General features: G+C 36.8%; 1 protein-coding gene across 3 annotated transcripts in view; it reads left to right on the top strand.

Moving 5' to 3' along the window:
• The window catches only part of LOC107143971 (24-hydroxycholesterol 7-alpha-hydroxylase), a 117,022-nt gene extending 96,716 nt beyond the window's left edge, over positions 1-20,306 (top strand). For 2 of the 3 annotated variants that reach the window (XM_048805421.1, XM_015487819.2), the window contains exons 11-12: positions 16,277-16,364; positions 19,230-20,306. In XM_048805421.1, the coding sequence (XP_048661378.1) occupies positions 16,277-16,364; positions 19,230-19,301 (160 nt within the window). In that variant the 3' untranslated portion in view covers positions 19,302-20,306. Of the gene's footprint in view, positions 1-6,765; positions 6,883-16,276; positions 16,365-19,229 lie in introns of those variants that run through there. The other variant, XM_048805422.1, reaches the window with a different exon arrangement.
• The last annotated feature ends 193 nt before the right edge of the window (positions 20,307-20,499 follow it).

Genomic DNA, 20,499 nt, shown 5'->3' with positions numbered 1-20,499 from the left:
CAATATGAGTTCATCGTGAACACATACTCTTATGGCCTTGCAGCTGTCACTTCTTGGAGCTCAGTTCACTGAGGTGGTATGAGAGTCCCTCTCGAAAGTAAACACAGAAGACATTGGTAATTTACCTAAATAATACTTGGTGCTGCCATCAGTTGCCAACCAAAAACCAGAATAAAAGAACTGTTAGTCCCTCTTGATAATAATGGGAGTTCAGGAAAGAGGTTTGCAGGAGGAGTCCCTTGCTGGATATTTCCCTGCAGCATAGGAAGGAAACCTATCACAGGGCTTCTATTGCTAGAGAATTCTGGTATTTTGTAGAAAAACAAACAGGAGAAAGCAAGGTAAACTATTAGACTTCACCAAATATAGAACAGGGCAAAATTAAGGGACTCATGATAGTGGGAAGTCTCACCTTAAATGATGAGATTTAAAAGGAGAAATATAAGACAAGGGGATTTTCAGAGCTGGGGAAAACTCCTTTGAGCAATCATCTGAGAGTGGATGATCTTGACACAAAGTGATGTGTTTACTATACCCCCAGCCAGCATGTACCCTAAAGCCAATGAGCTGAATTTACCTTGGTCCTCACCACTGCTAGAGGAGGCCTGCTTGGCTGTACCACTGTGTGAACTGATAGAGATGGAATAAAACAACAATCCTGGTCTTTGGCAAGATTAACCATTTTATAGAGAAAGCCATGCTCAGATTAAAAGAAGGTGTAATAAAAGTAAGTCTGCAAATATTGGGAAGTGGAGTATTTGGTAAAGCATGGATTCCTAGGGAATGTAAACTGATTCTAGTTCATGTTGGGGGCAGGGCAGGGAAGTTCTTCATGTATCTTAGGACAATGCTAAGCTACAGAGTCATAGATTTGGGTCATTGATAAAAATCACACAGCTATTGAAAAATTAATCAAAAGCATAGTTATAGCTAAGATTATCTTAATAGTACTATTCAATTGAACAAATTTCTTTTAAACACATAGTATTAATATGATTATTCTTTCATTCAGTAATTGTTTATTGAGTATATGCTTTGTGTCAAAGCAGGATTCTAGGAGCTACCTTTAGAAAACAAACCAGATAAAGCCCCTACCATGAAGGGCTTATATTGTAACTCATGTTACTTTGTTTAAAATTGAGGGGGGATTCAGCAGGCACAGTAGCACATTCCTATCTAAGCTACTCAGGAGGCTGAAGCAGAAGGATCACAAGTTTGAAGACAACCTGGGCAACTTAGCAAGACCCTGTCTCAAAAAAACAAAATAAAAAGATCTGGGGGTATATAGCTCAGTGGTAGAGCACTTAATTAGTCTGTGTGAGGCTTTGGGTTCAATCTCCAGTACTGCAAATAAACACACAAACAACAACATTGGGGAGATTCAAAGACACAAAACATCCTGAATACCTTATATTGTGTATGGGGAGATGAGACAGCAACACAAAGAGCAAGCCCCCCTTAACTTCATAAGATGGCATATAAGATGTGCCAGATGACTCTTCTGTATAGCTGTCATAGCAGTTTAGTAGAAGGGGGATTAGAAAAAGCTAAGCACCAAAGAAACAAATAACCCAATTAATAAATGGGTCAAGGACCTGAACAGACAGTTCTCAGAAGAGGAAATATAATAAATAAACAAATATATGAAAAAATGTTCATCATCTCTAGCAATTAGTGAAATGCAAATCAAAACTACTCTAAGATATCATCTCACTCCAGTCAGAATGGCAGCTATTATGAATACAAACAACAATAAGTGTTGGCGAGGATGTGGAGGAAAAGGCAAACTCATACATTGCTGGTGGGACTGCAAATTGGTGCAGCCAATATGGAAAGCAGTATGGAGATTCCTTGGAAAACTAGGGATGGAACCACCATTTGACTCAGCTATCCCTCTCCTTGGTCTATACCCAAAGGACTTAAAACAGCATACTACAGGGACACAGCCACATCAATGTTTATAGCAGCACAATTCAAAATAGCTAAACCGTGGAACCAACCTAGATGCCCTTCAGTAGATGAATGGATAAAAAATGTGGCATATATATACACGATGGAATATTACTCAGCAATAAAGGAGAATAAAATCATGGCATTTGCAGGTAATTGGATGGAGTTGGAGAAGATAATGCTAAGTGAAATTAGCCAATCCCTAAAATGCAAATGCTGAATATTTTCTCTGATATAAGGTGACTGACTCATAGTGGGGTAGGGAGGGGGAGCATGGGAGGAATAGACAAACTCTAGATAGGGCAGAGGGGTGGGAGGGGAAGAGAGGGGACATGGGGTTAGCTATGATAGTGGAATGTGATGGACATCATTATCCAAAGCACATGTATGAAGACATGAATTGGTGTGAACATACTTTATATACTAACAGAGATATAAAAAACTGTGTTCTATATTTGTAATAAGAATTGTAATGCATTCTACTATCATGTATTTAAAAAATAAAAACAATTTAAAAAAAAGAAAAGACTTTTGGATTAGAAGGGAATAATTAGTAAATAACACGGAAGAAAGCACATCTTCCTAAGGTAGAGTAGAATCAAACTGAGGAAATAAAAAAATAAATAAATAACTGCACATAGGAATGTCATATATGTGCATGTAAACATGAAGGCAACTATATGTTTAGGATTCATGGAGCTCTGGGCACATCTAATTCTATATACTTATGTTTAGAATAATGTAATTTATCCAGGCATGGTGGTGCATACCTGTAATCCCAGCAACTGAGGGGGCTGTAGTAGGAGAATTACAGGTTCAAAGCCAGGCTCAGCAACTTAGCAAGGCCCTAAGCAACTTAGTGAGAACTTGTCTCAAAATAAAACAGTAAAAGGGCTGGGGATGTGGCTCAGTGGTAAAGCTCCCTGTGTTCAATCCCTGGTACCAAAAACCAACAGAAAGCATAATTTTAATGGTGGTTCCTTATTCAGTAAATTTTGTATTAGAGAAGTGCACAATTTTGTATTTGAGAAGTGTTATAAGTAGCTTTCTCCCTTTTATACTTAAAAATAAAAATAGATAATTGCTTTTGAGAAGTGAGCAAATTGAAACCACCACAGGTTTAATGACAAATTGAAAATTCATTTTATTCTGAGGAATGGGTTATATAAACAAATGTATCCCCTCAACTCCAGTTGTTAAATATAATTAAATGTTCATATTTACTTGTATAATCTAATGGTTTTACTAAGTGTGCACATGTCTTTGAGGGTGAATAAAAAGGGTTTAGGAACGAGGTTGGAATGAAGGGTGAATGTGGTTAATTCTAGTACTGAGCCAGGCTGTTAGGAGCCATTATAAATTTTTAGCCATGTTTTTTTTCCTCTTACTGCTTTGCAAAGGAGCAGTGACTCACTCCAAGGAACACAGAAACCATCGGCAAAATTGCAGTCATTATTTTCCTGGCCATTTCGTTCTGACACTTCATTAGGAGGCAAAGATTTAAGGCTGTCAAGAACAGAAGCAATCCGAGAGTGATTTTTAATACTTAGGCACAAGTGCTTCAAAAACAACACATCTTTTCCGAGCAAGAATTTCAGAAAGGGGCCCTTTTCTGTTTAACTTACAAAATATATCTTCAGCCCCTTCAGATTGGGTACCCTGTCCCTGCCCCCATGGATCTTCTTACCTCATCAGACCAAGTGACTCTTCTCTAATGAGTTAGGTATCTCTGCTGTTCAGAAAAAGGGCTCCATTCCTCAGAAAGGAAGACTGAAATTTAAAACGTACTATATCACAATATCACCTGTAGGTTATCATCTCCCCATCACCTAATGCCTTCTTCTCTTTTCCCAGTCATCATCCTTTTCATCTGGAGAACCATGAGATTGTAGGGTGCTGATTTTACCCTCCACTCTATCATAGGGGACCTCTGTTCCCGAAGCCAGTCAGCACATTCCAACCCTACTCCCTTTTGCCCTTTCCAGAGTGATTGGTTTAGTTGGGAATTGGCAGATGTCTTAAACAGGACAATTAATTACGAGGGTTTCTGTTGAAGCTTCTGGATCAAAAATAGTCACTTCCTCTGGGATGTGAAGAAAGAGGCATTTGGATCCAGAAACTCTTGACAGCTATTTTGAGACTATAAGAGCAGACACTGTTAGGATGAACTTGGCAGAGCAAAGCAACAGGGAAACTGGCTTCATGGTAATATCCTTGAGCTGTTGGAGATATCTCTGTCGAAGACCAGCACCTGCTCTAGGTTTTTTTTGTTGTTGTTGTTGTTACATAGAGCAATACATTGTGCTCAATATGGAAACTGGTCTGTTGTGCATTTTATGTCATTTACATCAAGTAATACAGTTACCTTAAAAGTAAGTTTTCTTTCAAGAATTATTGAACTCTATGAACATATTCTAACCACATCAGTTAATTGTTTTTTTTTTTAAATAATTTGTGCTTTATAAAGACGCTGAGTTTCATTTGCCATGGGGGTATCACAAAACAAAATTGATCACACTTGTGCCTCCAACACTGGCACCACCACCAATAGAAAAGTGCCTATGCCCCAAAGCCTAGTGTCACCATGGCCAGCAGCATTCCCACATGCCAGGATCAGTTCCACAAGGAAGTGCTTTGTCTAGGACTCCACTCCCCACCTCAGAAGCCAAGGGAAACCAGAGGAACACAGTAGCCTTTGCCACTAAGGGCCCCTAAGACCCTTGCCACCATTACTACTATCACAGACACTCACAGCCCAACCTGCCAAATACCCTCTCAGTCTTGGCCGATGTGGACCTTAGTGGCAGAGCTGGGCAGCGATTGTGCTACCACTCAGCATCTGGCGGTGCCCTCTAACCCTCAGGCTTTTCCCACTGAAGCCAGTCAGTAAATCTGGAAGAGAGAGGTCACTGCTCCCCGAAATGTGCAGGCATCATCAACAAGGCTACACAAAACTCGAAAAAGCAAGGAAACACAACACCATTAGAGAAACACAAATTTATGGAAGTTAGCACCCTCTTTAACAACCTGCTCATCTAAGAAGAAATCATGGGGAAAATGAAAAAAATAGAGAAAAATGAAAATACAGTGTACCAAAACTTATGGGATGTGGTATAAGCAGTGCTAAAGGGAAAATTTGTAGCTATAAATGGTTATGTCAAAACCTAAGAAAGATCTCAAATCCACAACCTAAGAAAATAACTTAAGGGGTTAGAAAAAGAACACACTAAACCCAAAACTAGGAGAAGGGAGGAAATACAAAGATTAGAACAGAGATGAATGAAATAGAGAAAGGAAAATGGTAGAGAAAATCAATGAAACGTAATGTTGGTTCTTCGAAAAAATTAAAAAAAAACTGATAAAATTTTAGCTAGATAGTCTAAAAGAAAAAGAGAGAAGACTTAAGTTACAAAACTGGAAATAGGACATTACCACTGATTCTATAGAAACAAAAAGGATTATTGGAGTGTTGTGACCAATCAAATGCCAGCAAATTAGCAAGACTTTCAACAAATTGAGTAACCTCAGTGAAACAAAAAAAAAAAAAATCCTAGAAATACAACTATCAAGGCCAAATCATGAGAAAGAGAAAATCATAATAGACCTGTTCAGCTAGAGATAAATCAGGATTCAGAAATCTTCCAGCCGAGAAAAGCATTTAACTGATAGTTTCACAGTGAATTCTAGCAAATATTGAAAGAATAACTAATACCAGTCCTTCTCAAGCTTTTCTTTAAAAAAAAATGAAGAGAACATTCCTTAATTCATTCCATGAGGTCAGTCGTTACCCAACACCAAAGCTAGACGAAGGCACTACATTAAAGGAAAACTATAGAACAAATCTCCTATGAACATTGCTGCAAAAATTCTCAACAGAATACTAGAAAGCCAAACTCAGCAACATATTAGAAAGAGGCACCATGACCAAGTGGGATTTATTTCTGCAGGTAGGATGTTTCAACATATGAAAATTAATCAACATAATACACCACATTAGCAGAATTAGCAGGGAAAAAAACTCATATGCTCATCATAATAGATGCAGAAAACACACTTGACAAATGTCAACATCTTTCATGGTAAAAACACTCACCAGTGTAGGAACAGAAGAAAACTGCCACAATATATGGTACTGATATAAAGACCGCCATAGAGACCAATGGAATTGAGATCCCAGAATGAAGTGACAAGAATGCTAAACCATCAATGGAGATCTTTTCAACAATGGTTCCAGGAAAATTAAATACATAAGCAAGGCATCGGGTAGTAGGTTAGACCCTCACCCAGCATCATGTACAAAAATTCACTTGGCCCTTTTTCCTGAATAAGGAGATTTAAAAAAAGGTGCCCACATTTCTAGCAAATACTCAAACATAGGAGAGTTTCCCTTCTAGGAGGAGTAGCTGTAGGACCATCATTGGCACCAGCCTTTCTATAGTCTGGAAAACTCCCCTCCTGGAAGCCGGTTCTGATCTTCTCAATGAAACAGAAAATAGTATCTTGAATCAAGAAGAGTCAAGGTTCTCCAATCCATTCCTCTGTGCTTAACCATCTGCTTTCTCCTTTTCTGCCTGCAGATAATTCCTAGTCTGTTTTCATGTTTCATTCTTTTCCTCCTCTTCCAAAATATGCCATTCTTCTCCTCACATCTTATTTTCTTTATTTAACATAAAGCATCTTCCTGATGCTCCACCCAGCCATAACGTTTTATGTATGATTGGGATGATCTTTGTAATTTGGATACTATGTATTAAAATTAAGAGGTTTCGTTATTACATATATTAACATACATTTTATTTTCTTTCTCTTTGTCAGTTTTCTCCAGATCAGCCGTTCTCAAAATGTGGTCTTCAGACCACCAGTAGTATCATTACCTGAAAAGTTGTAAAAAAATGCAAATTCTTGTGTCCTGTCCTAACCTGCTGAATCAGAAACTTTGGGGTGAAGTTCAGAGATCTGTGTATTAACAACACCTCCAAGGGGAGTCTGATATGTGCTGAAGTTTGAGGATCATGGATCTGGATGACTTTGTTTCTTGACACTAAATTGATCTTGTCTTCCTAAGAGCTCTTGTGGGACAAGGTTGTGGGAAAGTCCTTCTCCTTCCCCTTGAATAGCTATGCGTCAGTGCCTGGTGCCTGTGAAATTCTGTGCTGCTTTCTCCGGGTTCCAGCGCGAGATCATTCTATTTTCACAAAGCTGAATCTGGTGGCAACTAGGAATGCACTTCAGAGCTCCTGCTCCTGGCAACAGTAAGTTTTCCAGCTCATGCTGGACTTGCTGCAATGACTTCTAGAAGGAAAAGAGATTTTCTTTTTTAAAGTGAGAGAGGAACAGTCTCAAAATCAAAGCATCTGAAGTAAAAATCATTAATGCTCCCCCATGCCAGTACTGCTTCTCTTGATTTCTTTTGGATGTATCATTACTGCACTAGACACCTGGGTTTGGGCATAATCCTTTAGTCCTTCTTTCAGGGCTTCTGTGTCTATTCTGTCCTCCAAAGCCAGGTCTTTATCACCTCAGCATCCACTGATTGCTGTTGTCCAAGCCCTCTCCTGATTCTGTATCATTTTAAGTCTATCTTTACTTATTACATGCAGTTACTTTTCCTGAAATAATGATCTCTGATTGTCACTCTCTTATTAGGACTCTGGCACTACTGCCTGCCAGGCAGACTCCTCAACCCAGAACTCACTGTCCACAATACGGCACCAGCTGTGCCTTCTACACTTCAGGGAGTACAGTCCCCAGAGAGGTCACTTGCTGTTCCCCAACTTCAGAGCATCCATTCCTCCCCTGGCTGTGACATTTGCTGGCTCTGAAATGCCCTCTTTCAACATGTCCACTTATTTAAGCCTGTCATTCCTGAAGGTCTAGCTCATGTTTCACCTCCAGGTACCTGGTTCTTGGCGCTCTCTCCAGACTCCCAATTTCTATAGTTCTTTTGTTTCCACCTGCACCTTTTCCCACTGCCTTAGGCTGTTACCTTATATTGTCACCTGTCTCATCTCTCCCTGTTCATTCCCAGAAGTGTGTTTTTGCAGGATTTTTTGTTCCCCATTCCTGTGTAGCATTCTGTGAACAAATATTTACAAACAGGAAAAATACGCACGTACTAAGTATTTGAGGAATTTTCAACATGTTTATATCTTAATGAGTTTTATTTGTAGATGTGCAATATTGTTCCTGTAGATGTAAAAAATAAACCCGTTATAAATAACATGCCTCATTATTTTCACTGTTTTAGCATTGAGAGTATTAAGAAAACATTCCAAACATGAACATAGTTCAGCTCATTTTTGAAAATGATCTTTAAAAATACAGATTTATGAATCTCTTTTCTTTGACTTAAAGAGCTTTTTAAAGTTCACTTAAACGTTTCTGGTATTTTAGACATTGAACAACATTTAATAACATAGAAAAGGCTTAAAAACACAAAGCATTTTAATTTTTGCCATTGCCAGCAAAAATAACTTCAGTGGATAATTGAGATAATGCTATCAAAATATCAAGATATCTGGATTTGGAGAAAATAAGATTTTCAATATAGATTTTTATCACATTATTAATTTATCTTTTCCTTTCATTGAAATCTCAAAACATTTATAAATAATACAAATGGTCATGTTAATGTTAATACTATTTAAGTAACTATCAATGTAACCAAACAAGCAATACTAAAAATAAAGAAAAAAATATTAAAGCCTCACTAATTCAGAATGCACAAGCATGATTGGTCAGAAGCCTGAGTTATTGATTAATCTTTAAGGTGAAGGTAGTTTTATCATTTTTAAGAACATTATAGGGACTAAAATTAATTAAGGAAATGCTGCCTCACAGATTGTAGTGGGAAAGTATCTTAATGAATGGGTAAATATTATTCCTAATTATCTCCTTTGGGGGGAAAATTTTCTATCATTCCTTTTTTATTATTCTACTTCCTCTATATATTCTTTTATATTTTAATTTTTTAATTTTAATTGACAAGAAAATGGTATACATTTATTGTGTACAATATATTACTTTGGTATAAATACATTTTGTGAAATCAAGGTATCTGACAAATGGACTATCTCACATACTTAAACATTTTTTGGGTGAGAACACTTAAAGTCTATTCTCTTAGCAATTTTTAAATATACAATATATTGTTATTAAATGTAGTCACCATGAGGTAAAATAGATCTCTTGAACTTTTTCCTCCTAACTGAAAATCTGTGTTTGCTTTGTTGTGGTTTTGGTTCCAGGGATTGAACCCAGGGGTGCTTAACCACTGAGCCACATCTCCAGCCCTTTTTATTTTTATTTTTTTATTTTGAGAAAGGGTCTTGCTAAGTTGCTAAGGGCCTCTTACTAAATTGCAGAGACTGGCCTTGAACTTGCAATCCTCCTTCCTGCCTCAGCCTCCTGAGTTTCTGGGATTACAGGAGTGCACCATCACAACTAGTTTTATCAAACCCTTTGAATGCTACTTGTGATGATACTTTAATGTTCTTGTGACAATGCTTAAAGAAACCTCATTTTCAAACTTAGATATAATTTTTCAATACATGCAGTCTGTTCACTGTCTCTAGCATGTTCAGTTCAGGATCAGAGTCCTAAGGTGTAATTCCTCTTCAGGAAATGCCCTACCCAAGATACTCACATGCCTCATTCTCTTTGATTGATTCCAGTGCCTATAGAAATGTCACCTCATCAGAGAAGACTTCCTAATCTGAAATGTTTTAGCACATACCTTCATCACTCACTTTTCCCTTGTCTTATTTATAATTTCTAATATATATTCTACTGGAATTTAAGCTCTATGAGAATATGAGTGTTGTTTTTGTTTACCTGGGATAATGTCAGTGCTTAGAAGCATACAGAGCACATAAAGGCATAATATGGAATGAATGAATGATCTTACTTTGTAAGAACTCTCAGAGAATAACCAGTTGTCAGTTCACTGTTACCATGGAGAAAAGACAGGCATGTTACATTGTGCCCTGGTAGTCTAATCAGAACTTGACATGTGGGTGCTCTGCGATCTTTGCTGTACTCCAGTCCTGTGTGTCACCACCACCTCAATAAAGATGGGCGCTACTGCTCCCATGCGGTCTCCATCAGAGGGGCATAAGCTGTTCATGCTTCTGCCATTTTATCCCTTTGTTCTCCACTGCACTATCATACAAAATAGTGTAAGTGCATCAGATTTTATTGAATTTTTGAAGTTAATTTAAAAAAAAAAAGAAAGGAAAGTATAGGTAGGAAAATATTTCTGTCCATGAAATGTTTCTTTACTTATAGTCCAGGAGAAAAGTATTTAAGTGAAGCACTTAACAGAATGTCTCCCGTTCTGTCTATGCACTTCTTTACATGACGCTATGCTTGTCTCTCTGGCAAAATAGCCACAGAGCAGCTCCACCATATTTTTGGTTTCATCTCTACCCTGAGAAGTTGGTTCTGTTTCAGGATTCATCCCCCTTTCTCCATTAGTACATTTCAAAATATCTGAGTGTGGAATTACACTGGAGGTTTTCAGTAGGACTCTCCATGTTTTTTCTTGAAAATTAAGCTCCTCAAATGGCCCACAGCAGATACAGGCACACCATGTCCTTACAGTCTGTCCAAATGCTAATTCTCCAAATTCTCTACTGAGTGGTTATGTCAACCTCTTTCTTTTTCTTTCTCTCTCCCTCCTCCTTCTCTCTGTCTCCTTCATGCATTTCTAAAGACAATAATCTTTTTTCCTAATAATATATGGTATAATCTATTTCTTTAACAAGAAAATTAAGTATCACAAAATTATCAAGGCTGCTGGCCTCTTTCACAGTTCATTAGTGATAAAGAACTTCATTAGCTCCTTTTCTTGAGACACTGATGGTTTGTTTTTTCTATTAATACTTTAAGCCTATTGAGCCATTGTCTTCTGGTTTGCATAGTTTCAGATGAAAAGTCTATGTTGACTTCAATTTTTTTTTTTTTTTTTTTTTTTTTTTTGTGGTGCTGGGGCTCAAACCCAGGGCAAGCACTCTACCAAATAAGCTATATCCCCACCCCTAATTTTGTTGCAAAAAAAGCTTATTTTTCTCTGGCTGCTTTAAAAATTTTTTTTTCTCTCTTGTCTTCAGCAATGTGATTATGATTTGCCTTAGCATTATTTTCTTTATATTTCTTCTGCTTGGGGTTTCCCGGGCTTCTTGGGTCAGTAAGCTGTAGTTTTCAAAAGTTTGAAAATATTTCAGCCATTATTTCTTAAAATATTATTCCTTCCTACCTTTAGCCATCTCTAATTACATGTATGTTAGACACTTTATATTATTTTGTAAGTCACTGATGTCCTCTTCATTTCTTCTTTTAGAGTCCTTTTATTCTAGGTACTTTATTTTAGATATTTTCCATTATTATGTTAAGTTCCATGCCATTTTATTTTGCAGTATCTTATCTTCTGTTACTCCCTTCCAGTTTATCTTTCCTTTTAAGATACTGTATTTTTTTTCTTGAAGTTTGATTTGGATTTTTTTATATTTTCCATTTCTCTCCTCATTGTATGTTTTCTTCCTCGTTTTTGAATATATGGAGTATACTTAAATGCTTCCAATATTTATCATTGTTTCTTTTTTCTTTTTTGAAATTAAACTTTATTTATTTATTTATTTATTTATGGAGCTTTGTTTGTTTGTGGTACCAGGAATTGAACCAGGGACACTTAACCACTGAGCCACATTCCCAGCTTTTTTTATATTTTATTTTTTGAGACAGGGTGTTACTGAGTTGCTTAGGGCCTCACTAAGTTTCTGAGACTGGCTTTGAACCTCTGACCTCCTGCCCAAGCCTTCTGAGCTGCTGGATTACAGACATGTGCCACTATACCTGTCTCATTGTTTCTTTATAAATGATTTTTCTCTTGCTTAGGTCATATGTTCTAATTTCCTTTAGTCAATTTTTTTCTTGTTAATTGATATATTAAACTTATATATATTTATGGAGTGATGTGTTGATACATATATACATTGTATAATGTTGAAATCAGGATAAAACACTCTCCCCAAACACTTATCATTTATTTATGGTAAATATATGCAAAATCTTTTCTTCTACTTTTTTAAAAAGAGTATGCAGTATATTATCATTATCTATAATCATCCTACCATGCAACAGAACACTAAAACTAGTACCCATTAATCAACCATTTCCCTTCTCTCCATCTCCCCTTCCCTTCACAGCTTCTGGTAACCATCATTCTACTCTCAACTTCAATATGATAAACTTTTTAGTTTGAATGAGATCATATGAGACATGTCTTTCTATCAGGAGCCTGTTTTACTTCACATAATGACCTCAAGTTCCATCCATATTGTATGAAATGATATGATTTTATCCTTTTTATATGGTTGCCTAGCATTCTGTGTGTTTATATCCACCACTTTCTCTTTATCACTTCATCGGTTGATGGACACTTTCTCTTTATCACTTCATTGGTTGTTTCCATTTCTTGGCTGTTGTGAATACTGCTGCAATAAACTTGCATGTGCAAATGAGTCTTTGACAGACTGATGTTTTTCCTTTGGATATATAGTCAATAGTGGCATTGTTGGGTCATATGGTAGTTCTCTTTTTCATTTTTTAAGAAACTTCTGTACTGTTTTCACAATGGTTTTTCATTCCCACCAATGGTGTGGAATGCAAAGTTTCCCTTTTGCTTATGTCCTCACCAGCACCTATTGTCACTTTGACAATAGCCATCCTTACTGGAGCAAGGTTATATTTCATTGTGTTTTGATTTGCATTCCCCTGATGATGAGTGATGTTGAACACTTTTTCATATACCTGTTGGCCACTTCCTTAGGAAAAAAAATGGCAATTTTAGTCTGTTGCCTATTTTTGAATTCAATTATTTGTGGCTTTTTTTCTTTTTTCTTTTCTGTTGCTTTGAGTTCCTTGTCTATTTTGGTTGATAAGACTTTGTACAATGTGTGTTTTCCCATATTTTCTGCCATTCTGTATTTTGTCTCTTCACTCTGATAATTGTTTCCCCTGTTGGGCTGAAGCTTTCTCATTTGATAAAATCCATTTATCTCTTTTGGCTACCTTCCTATGTTTTACGGTCTTTTAAAAACAAACAATAGGGGCTGGGGTTGTGGCTCAGTGGTAGAACACTTGCCTAGCAAGTGTGAGGCCTAGATTTAATTTTTAGCACCACATAAAAATAATAAAATAAACGTATGTGTACATCTACAATTAAAAAAATTTAAAACAACAAAACTTCTTGCCCACTCCAATTTCCAGAAGCATTTCCCCTATGTTCTCTTCTAGTAGTTTCGTATCTTATATTTATGTCTTCAACAATTTTGAGTTGATATTTATATATGGTGAGATATAGGAGTCTGGTTTGAGTCTTCTGCATGTGAATATCCATTTTTTCTGGTGCTAGTTATTGAAAAGACTGTCCTTTCTTCAGTACATGTTTATAGCATCTTTGCCAAAGATCAGCTGGCTATAGATATGTGGGTTTACTTCTAGAAACCCTGGAGTTTTTTAAATAGATATAATATAGGAAGTTTAATTTTCATGAATGCTGGGTTTTATTTTAGTTTAGTTTTAGACTTTATTATGGCATGAAGTTGCTTGAAAAACAAGTTTTCAAAGCTTAATTTTAAGCTTTAAGTTATATCCAGAGTGGCATTTAACATAGGATAATATAATCCCATTACTACCTAAGGCAATACTCTTTTAGGATTCCACCCAGTGGTCTGTGGGCTGCAATATCTCTCTTCTGTCTTTTGGGGGAAAAAAATCCATGCTTTGTATAAACTCTAGACCTTATTTAGCTTATTGAACTTTGACTGTATTTTCGCCATTCATCTCCTGCCTCAGTAGTTTCTTCTAACACATGCTGAGATCAGTACTGTGCCAAATACTCAAGGAGACCTCTGTCCAAACATCCAAAGTGTTCTTATTCTCTCTCTATGAAACTCCCTCCTTTACATTCTTCCCTACAAACTTAATCTCTTTAGATTGCCTGAATCTTGATCTCTGTCTCTGGTAATTTAACAATATCCTCTGGCCTACATGGGTTTTCCCGTGCTCATCCTGTGGCCTGAAAACTACCATAAGCTGCAAATGGGGGCAGCCAAAGCGGCTCACCTCATTTCTTTCTATTCTCTTAGGGATCTTTATCATGAATTTTGCCTAGTTTTTGAGTTATGTAAAGTAGAAGGCAACACTGACTTCTGTCACTCTATCATGAATAGGAGTAGAAGCTCTAACTTGTTAGAAGTTTGACAAAAACTTAGGTGTGAAACATTTTGTGCCTTCACACAAATTAGCAAGATTGCTTTTTCTTGGAGTCCCTGCCTAATTTGATCTGAATCAGCATGTCTTTTTTCATAGACACTGATACAGTTATGGAATAAATTATCTTCAACATTTGGAAGTAAGGAGGATTAAATTTGCATCATAAATATTCCTGAAAACTTGATATGTTGTCCAAGTTGGTTATAATAACACCTGCAGTACTCCAGATTTCATTTGAAATAAAATATCACCAAGATGTTTCAAGAACATCACTGGAGAAACAATCTAACTATCTGACATGAATATCAGATCATTCCTATTAATTCAGTTCATTAACAAATATTGAAGATTCAAAGATGAATAAGGTGAATAAAACATGGTTTCTGCTTTTCATGGAAACTATATAAGAGGAAACAAATGCTAATGACTAAACTAGAGTAGGATATAGTAGAATTTTGGGACAAGGACATCAGTTGAGGGATATGTAAAGTGACACAGAAACACAGAGAATGGTGGAAAGGATGTATTCTTTATGGAAGACACTACTGCCTATCATCTGTTCATGTATTTACTTAACACTATGTTAAGGCCCAACAATGCAATTACTCTAGAGGAGAGATGGCTCTTCAGTAATCACAGTTTAGTGCAGTAGAAGCTTTGGCTGAGAGGAAACGAAGAGGAAGTGGATGATCAGGGAATCCTTCTAGAGGAGACTGAACCTAACACAGAAAAAGGCTCACAGCAGAGAGCATCCTGTTCTGGGAATTCAGGTAATACAGTGTGACAAGAGCATGGATATCAAGTGGCAGCTCTGCGGGAAAGAAGGTTGCAGAGATAGGTAAGCAGGTAGATCATCAAGAACTGGCTGGGTTCTTCTATGATGTTTAGCTGGAAATAGGAAACATTGAAAGCGTGTGTGTGTGTGTGTGTGTGTGTGCGTGTATGTGTGTGTTAAATGAGGAAACAGTGATGATTTGTGTTTTAGAAACTTTATTCCAGTGATAGAGTGAAGGATGAGTAGAAGGAAATGAAAGAGACCAATGGGAAGCTAAACTGATTCAACAATCCAGGAAATAAATGATGAGGAACCACGCTGAGGGAGCAAAGGAAGAACTGGAGATGAGAAGTTCAGGGGAGGGCCTATGGAATTGTTTAGGAGATCAACAAAAGGACATGTCTACTTAGATGTGGAAGGTGATGGAGAGAACAGGGTTATGGTGACTTCCAGTTTTTAGGCCCAGTGGACTAAGTGTACCCAGTAAGGGCTGTTAATCCCAAAAGGGCTTTTATACTCATGAAATACAAGTAAAAGTAACAGGTTCCAGTCATACTTTTCTTGGTTTTTTGAATTTGTTTTTGTGTCTTATCGACAGTAAACTAATAGAGTAGTATATGTACATACTTAAAATAAGTGAACAGCAACATATTGCAGGGTATGCTTAAATACTTTCTACCAGGATTGTGTAATCCAAAACCTTGGAGACTCTTGAAACAAGGAAGAGTGGATTTGGAGTTTCTCGAGACCTTGAGGTGCTTGTAGGATGTTTGAGCAGTAATTTCTAAATGCAGGCAGGACTTTCCAATAGAGCCTTCTGCCCCACAGATCACAGGAATGCTCTAAATATATCCAACATGGTAGCCTGCAGCCAGACATGGCTATTAAGCACTTAAAATATGGCCAGTGCAACTGAGAAACTGAATTTTTCATTCTGTTTAATTTAATGTATTTAAATTTAAATAGCCTCATGTAACTAATGGCTACAATATTAAAAAGCACAGACCTAAAACTTAGGGGAGAGACCTGAGGCTTTCATTTATTGAGTGCTTCCATTGGCAAAGCGTTTTTATATACATCTAAAATAACTTCATCATACTAGTTGCCCTAATGAGTATGTGGTGTTAAAAAAATACTAAGTTCTTAGTTTACCCTTTTGTTAGTGAAAGATAAAAAGCACATTTGCTCTCCCATACATATACTTTCTCCATACTCTGATAATAGGTATTTATGTATCTTTCACAACCAAATAACAATTTTATATTTTTCTTTCAGGTGGTTTGCTCTGTTAGAGATTCAAATATGTATTATTTTAATACTTTATAAATATGACTGTACTCTTCTGGACCCATTACCAAAACAGGTAAATGTATTCAGAATCTTGACTATAATGACAGCTTTCAGATTTAATATAAGCTCTAGTCCTTGGTTTTAAATTCTAGAGATGAGCCGACTGATTTCCTCACTTTGGCCTGATCTAAACATGTACCTTAGGTGGAACCAGACTGAGAACACACTGGGTCCTTTTAATTCAAGATCTAATCAACACCAGGATCTAATAGTGTTTCTACTACTTCCAATTTTAGGGGGTCCTCAATAGATTTACCAACTTTTACCCTTTTCCCTAGGTTAAGTAAACATGGCCTTAAATTTGACCCCTTTTCCCTAAAAGGAATGTTTTCTTTGGTACAAAAGTGAATCATCTATTTTGGATGCAAGTCATAGCCCTTGGTCCATGTGGAAAGCAATAGCTTGGAAAAAAGTCAGCTCCCTATAGAACTAAAGAGCAGAAATAAAAAGGTTGTGACTTTACACCTACCTCTGACCATTGAGTGTTCCAGTCATTTAACTCCTCTGTGCACCTGTTCTTCTCGACCTGTGGTTCCCAAATTGGCAGGAGCTTCAGAATCACTTAAAGGGCTTACAAAATAGACTGCTGCCCCATCTCTTGAGCTCCTTCTCAGTAGTTCTGGGGACGGGGTCTCTATTATTTCCATTTCTGATAGGTTCCAAGTGCTACTGCTGCTCTTGGTCTGGGTACCACACTTTGAAGATTCCTTAATAAGTAATAAAGGCAAGTTCAACTTAATTCCAGATGTTTGGAAGTCATTTTAAAAACTCTGGATAAAAGGTGCTGTCTAATCGATGCCAGGACCTAATAGTGTTTCTACTACTTCCAATGTTAGGGGCTTAAACAGAAATTAAGCAGCACAAGTTCATGGCTAGCCATATAACATTTTGTGCTTTCATTTACTCTTCATATAATAAGGCTAATATACCAAGGATAACTAAAACTCTTGATATTTCAGTAGAAATTATGTGGGTGTATAAGTGACATAAAATATATTTCAAGCATGCACATTTCAGCATTTTCCTTAGACTTCTTTTGCACTTGTATTTTAAGTTCAAGTAACTACTAGTGATGAAGAGCTCTCAAAATTTACACTGAAAGGCAACTCTAAACCACCTCTCACAAAGTCCTCAGCTGCCTGCTGTATTGTTCAAAATGAAGATCAGAGCCAGGTTAGATTTCACAATTTTTTCCCAGGACTGACAATATCCAGCTATTTTTCTGCCAACAAGAGGAAATAGGAATGCTTCACTGAGATGACATGTGTCAAAACCAGAGAGATCAATAATTTGTATCATCTACGTAGGCAAAATTTTCTCCTAGTACTTTCTTTCTACATAAGAATTCCATTAGCTACACTTTCCTAGACAAGTTTTTGTACATCTTATTTATATTCTGATTACACTAAGAACATTATTAAACAAATGTTATCTCAGTTTGAAATAAGTACAAGTTGAGGTGGATTTTTATAATCTCAAAGAGCAGTTCATTTCACAATCCTTATTCTAGGAAGAGAAAGATCAATGATTGGAGTTACTTTAATAAATTGTAAAACCAAGTGATCAATACAAATGCAGGATATGACCTTCAAACTGCCAACCTCTTAGAAGGAGGAAGTGAGCTATCAGAAGTATCTGAACACTCTGTGGTCAGGTGCAGGGAGGTCAGTGGACTTGGAAATCTGCTTCCCCACAGGAGTCTACCTGCCCTAGTAGCAAAAAATCAAACTGTAGATTCCCCAGTTTTAATTTTTAAAACATTTCAGTGTTTTATGTGTTGAGGTTCTAGGGATCCAATCAAGGGCTTCACGGGGTTCTAAGCAAATGCTGTACCCCTGAGCTACATCTCCAGCCCCCCAGTGTTTTATTTTATCTCAGAGAGTTGTGAGAGATTATTTTAGTTTCAATTCCCTCCCAATATGAACCAATCAATGAGGAAACACTATGAAGTAGAATCCGTGATTGGCAGCAGGTTCCTGATCCTGGAAGTGGGGGCTGTTCCATTTTGAACATTTTGCTACTGTAGTGGATTTTTACTGGTTTGACTGTTTTTGTTCCATTTTATCTTTTGGGGGGGTCACAGATTCTAAAAATATTTTCACAACACTTATGGAACCCCTTCTAGAAAAGTACATATTTCTTTATACAAAATTGTGGGTACAATTTCAGTGAGCTTGTGGAACCCTGCTCCTCATTCTATCAACTCTCCTGAGAATTGCCTTGCTAAGGAGCCCATTCTGTGCCCTACCTCCTCTTTCCCAGCTCCCCATTACCACCCCCTAAACTCTCAAAGTCTATAGAACAGGCTGCTTTTCATTTTTAATTTCTTAAGTACCAAAAATCTTTATTGTATTCTTAATACGCTTACCTCCGTTCGCCCCCACACATATTCATACTTTGTTCAGAACTCAGGGGAAAACAATTCAAAATATTTGGAACCCGTCTTTTTGGAACATCATGGTTGTAAGTACACTGTAATCATGGTTTATACCAACTCTGGAAGCTTTTTAAATACCTTTAACACACACAGAGCTCTCAGCTAACAATTGTAAATGAGGTGGTATAGCTTTTGAGCCAGAAATGTAGAAGGAGCCTTATTGATATCCTCTTTAGTCAGGGAAATTGAAGGGAAGATAGCAAGCAGGCCCATGAACTTGGGTGTGTGAATTTGAAGAGATTGTTATCAGAATAAGGTATTTTCTTTTTCTGCTTCTTCAATGAAGGCTAAAGTTGATGCTTGAGGAGAAACTCTCCAATGCAAACAGTTCCCAACCTTCACAACTGAAGTTCAGTTCCTTTTAGAGAAAATTGCAATTGAATAAACTTTAAGTCACTAGCTTATGTCTCTTTTCTATTTCTTCTGTATTTTTGTTTTTAGAGTTATCTCCATTTGGTGGGTGTCCCCCAGCCAGATGATCAATGCCGAATAGAATATAAACAAAGAATATGACATCTGCGGGGGCTCGAGAGGGCCAGAGCCTTCTGGAAGAGAGATGCCCCCCACTCCTGGCAGTATCCCTGACACTAACCTGGCAGCACCTCCACCTGAGCTCTGCTGAAACATCCTGCTTCACTTTGTTTGGGGATTTAGTTCAAGAAAATATCCAATGGTACACGTTTGATATCTTCAAAACTAGGAATCTGACATCATTTCCTGTGAATATATGATCTATAGCAAGTTTTTTTGCTTTAAATTTTTATTAGTGTATTATAGTTATTCACAATATTAGGGTTAATTTTGACATAATCATACAAACATGGAATATTATTTGTTCCAGTTCAATCCCCAGTACTCCTCTTTCCCTGCCACCCTCTCTCCGCCTGTTCCCTTTCCTCTACTCTACTGGTGTTTCTTCTATTTAGTCTCAGTTTATTTTAAATCAGTGCCTTATAGATATACGTAAAGCTGAAATACACTGTGGTTTATTCATATATGTACTTAGGATAGTTAGGTCAGTTTCATTCCACTGTTCCTCCTTTTTCCCATCATTTCCCACTTTCCTCATGAAAATAGAAGAAAGGTCAGTGGAAAATGTTGAAATAATTAGAAAAAGCATTTTGAAGAGTTGGAATTTAGTTTTTTATGCAACTGTATTATAACTTCAAATAGAAACAAAGTCATTCGAATGGAAATCTTAGCACATAAAATTCACTTTGAAGGCAGCACACAAATTTCTATTTTGAAAAAAATTAAAAATCTTAGATATTAAACAATTTAATGATTTCTAAAGTTTTTCTACTTTTTATATGATTCTTAGCTAGCAATTGGAATTCTTAGGCTCTATTAATATAATTCTTTATTATAAATGGATCTAATGCTAAAAGCATGAAGTGATAGTTTTCTAAGAGCAGTGAGGAGAGGGATCATGTCTTACACTCAACTTTGTACTCTGCTATGCCTAAGACAGCATCTTCTCTACAGGAAATATTTAATAAATGCATTTTGATTGATGTATTGATTTGTGTTTTAATAAAGGTGGAAGCACTCACTTTACTCAAGGTGTTTACAATTATAGTTCACAGAGATGACATTTTTGCTATGAGTGGAAATTCAAATATAATGGTATGTCAAGGCCAGATATGTAGAAGGAGATTTATTCATGGTATCCTCTTCAGCCAGAGAAAATGAAGGGTACACAGAGCATTTT

The sequence above is a fragment of the Marmota marmota genome, unplaced genomic scaffold, assembly GCF_001458135.2.
Source record: "Marmota marmota marmota unplaced genomic scaffold, marMar, whole genome shotgun sequence".
NCBI lineage: Eukaryota > Metazoa > Chordata > Mammalia > Rodentia > Sciuridae > Marmota > Marmota marmota.
The sequence above is the reverse complement of the archived record's forward strand: the minus strand, read 5'-3'. Positions and strand labels throughout refer to the sequence as shown.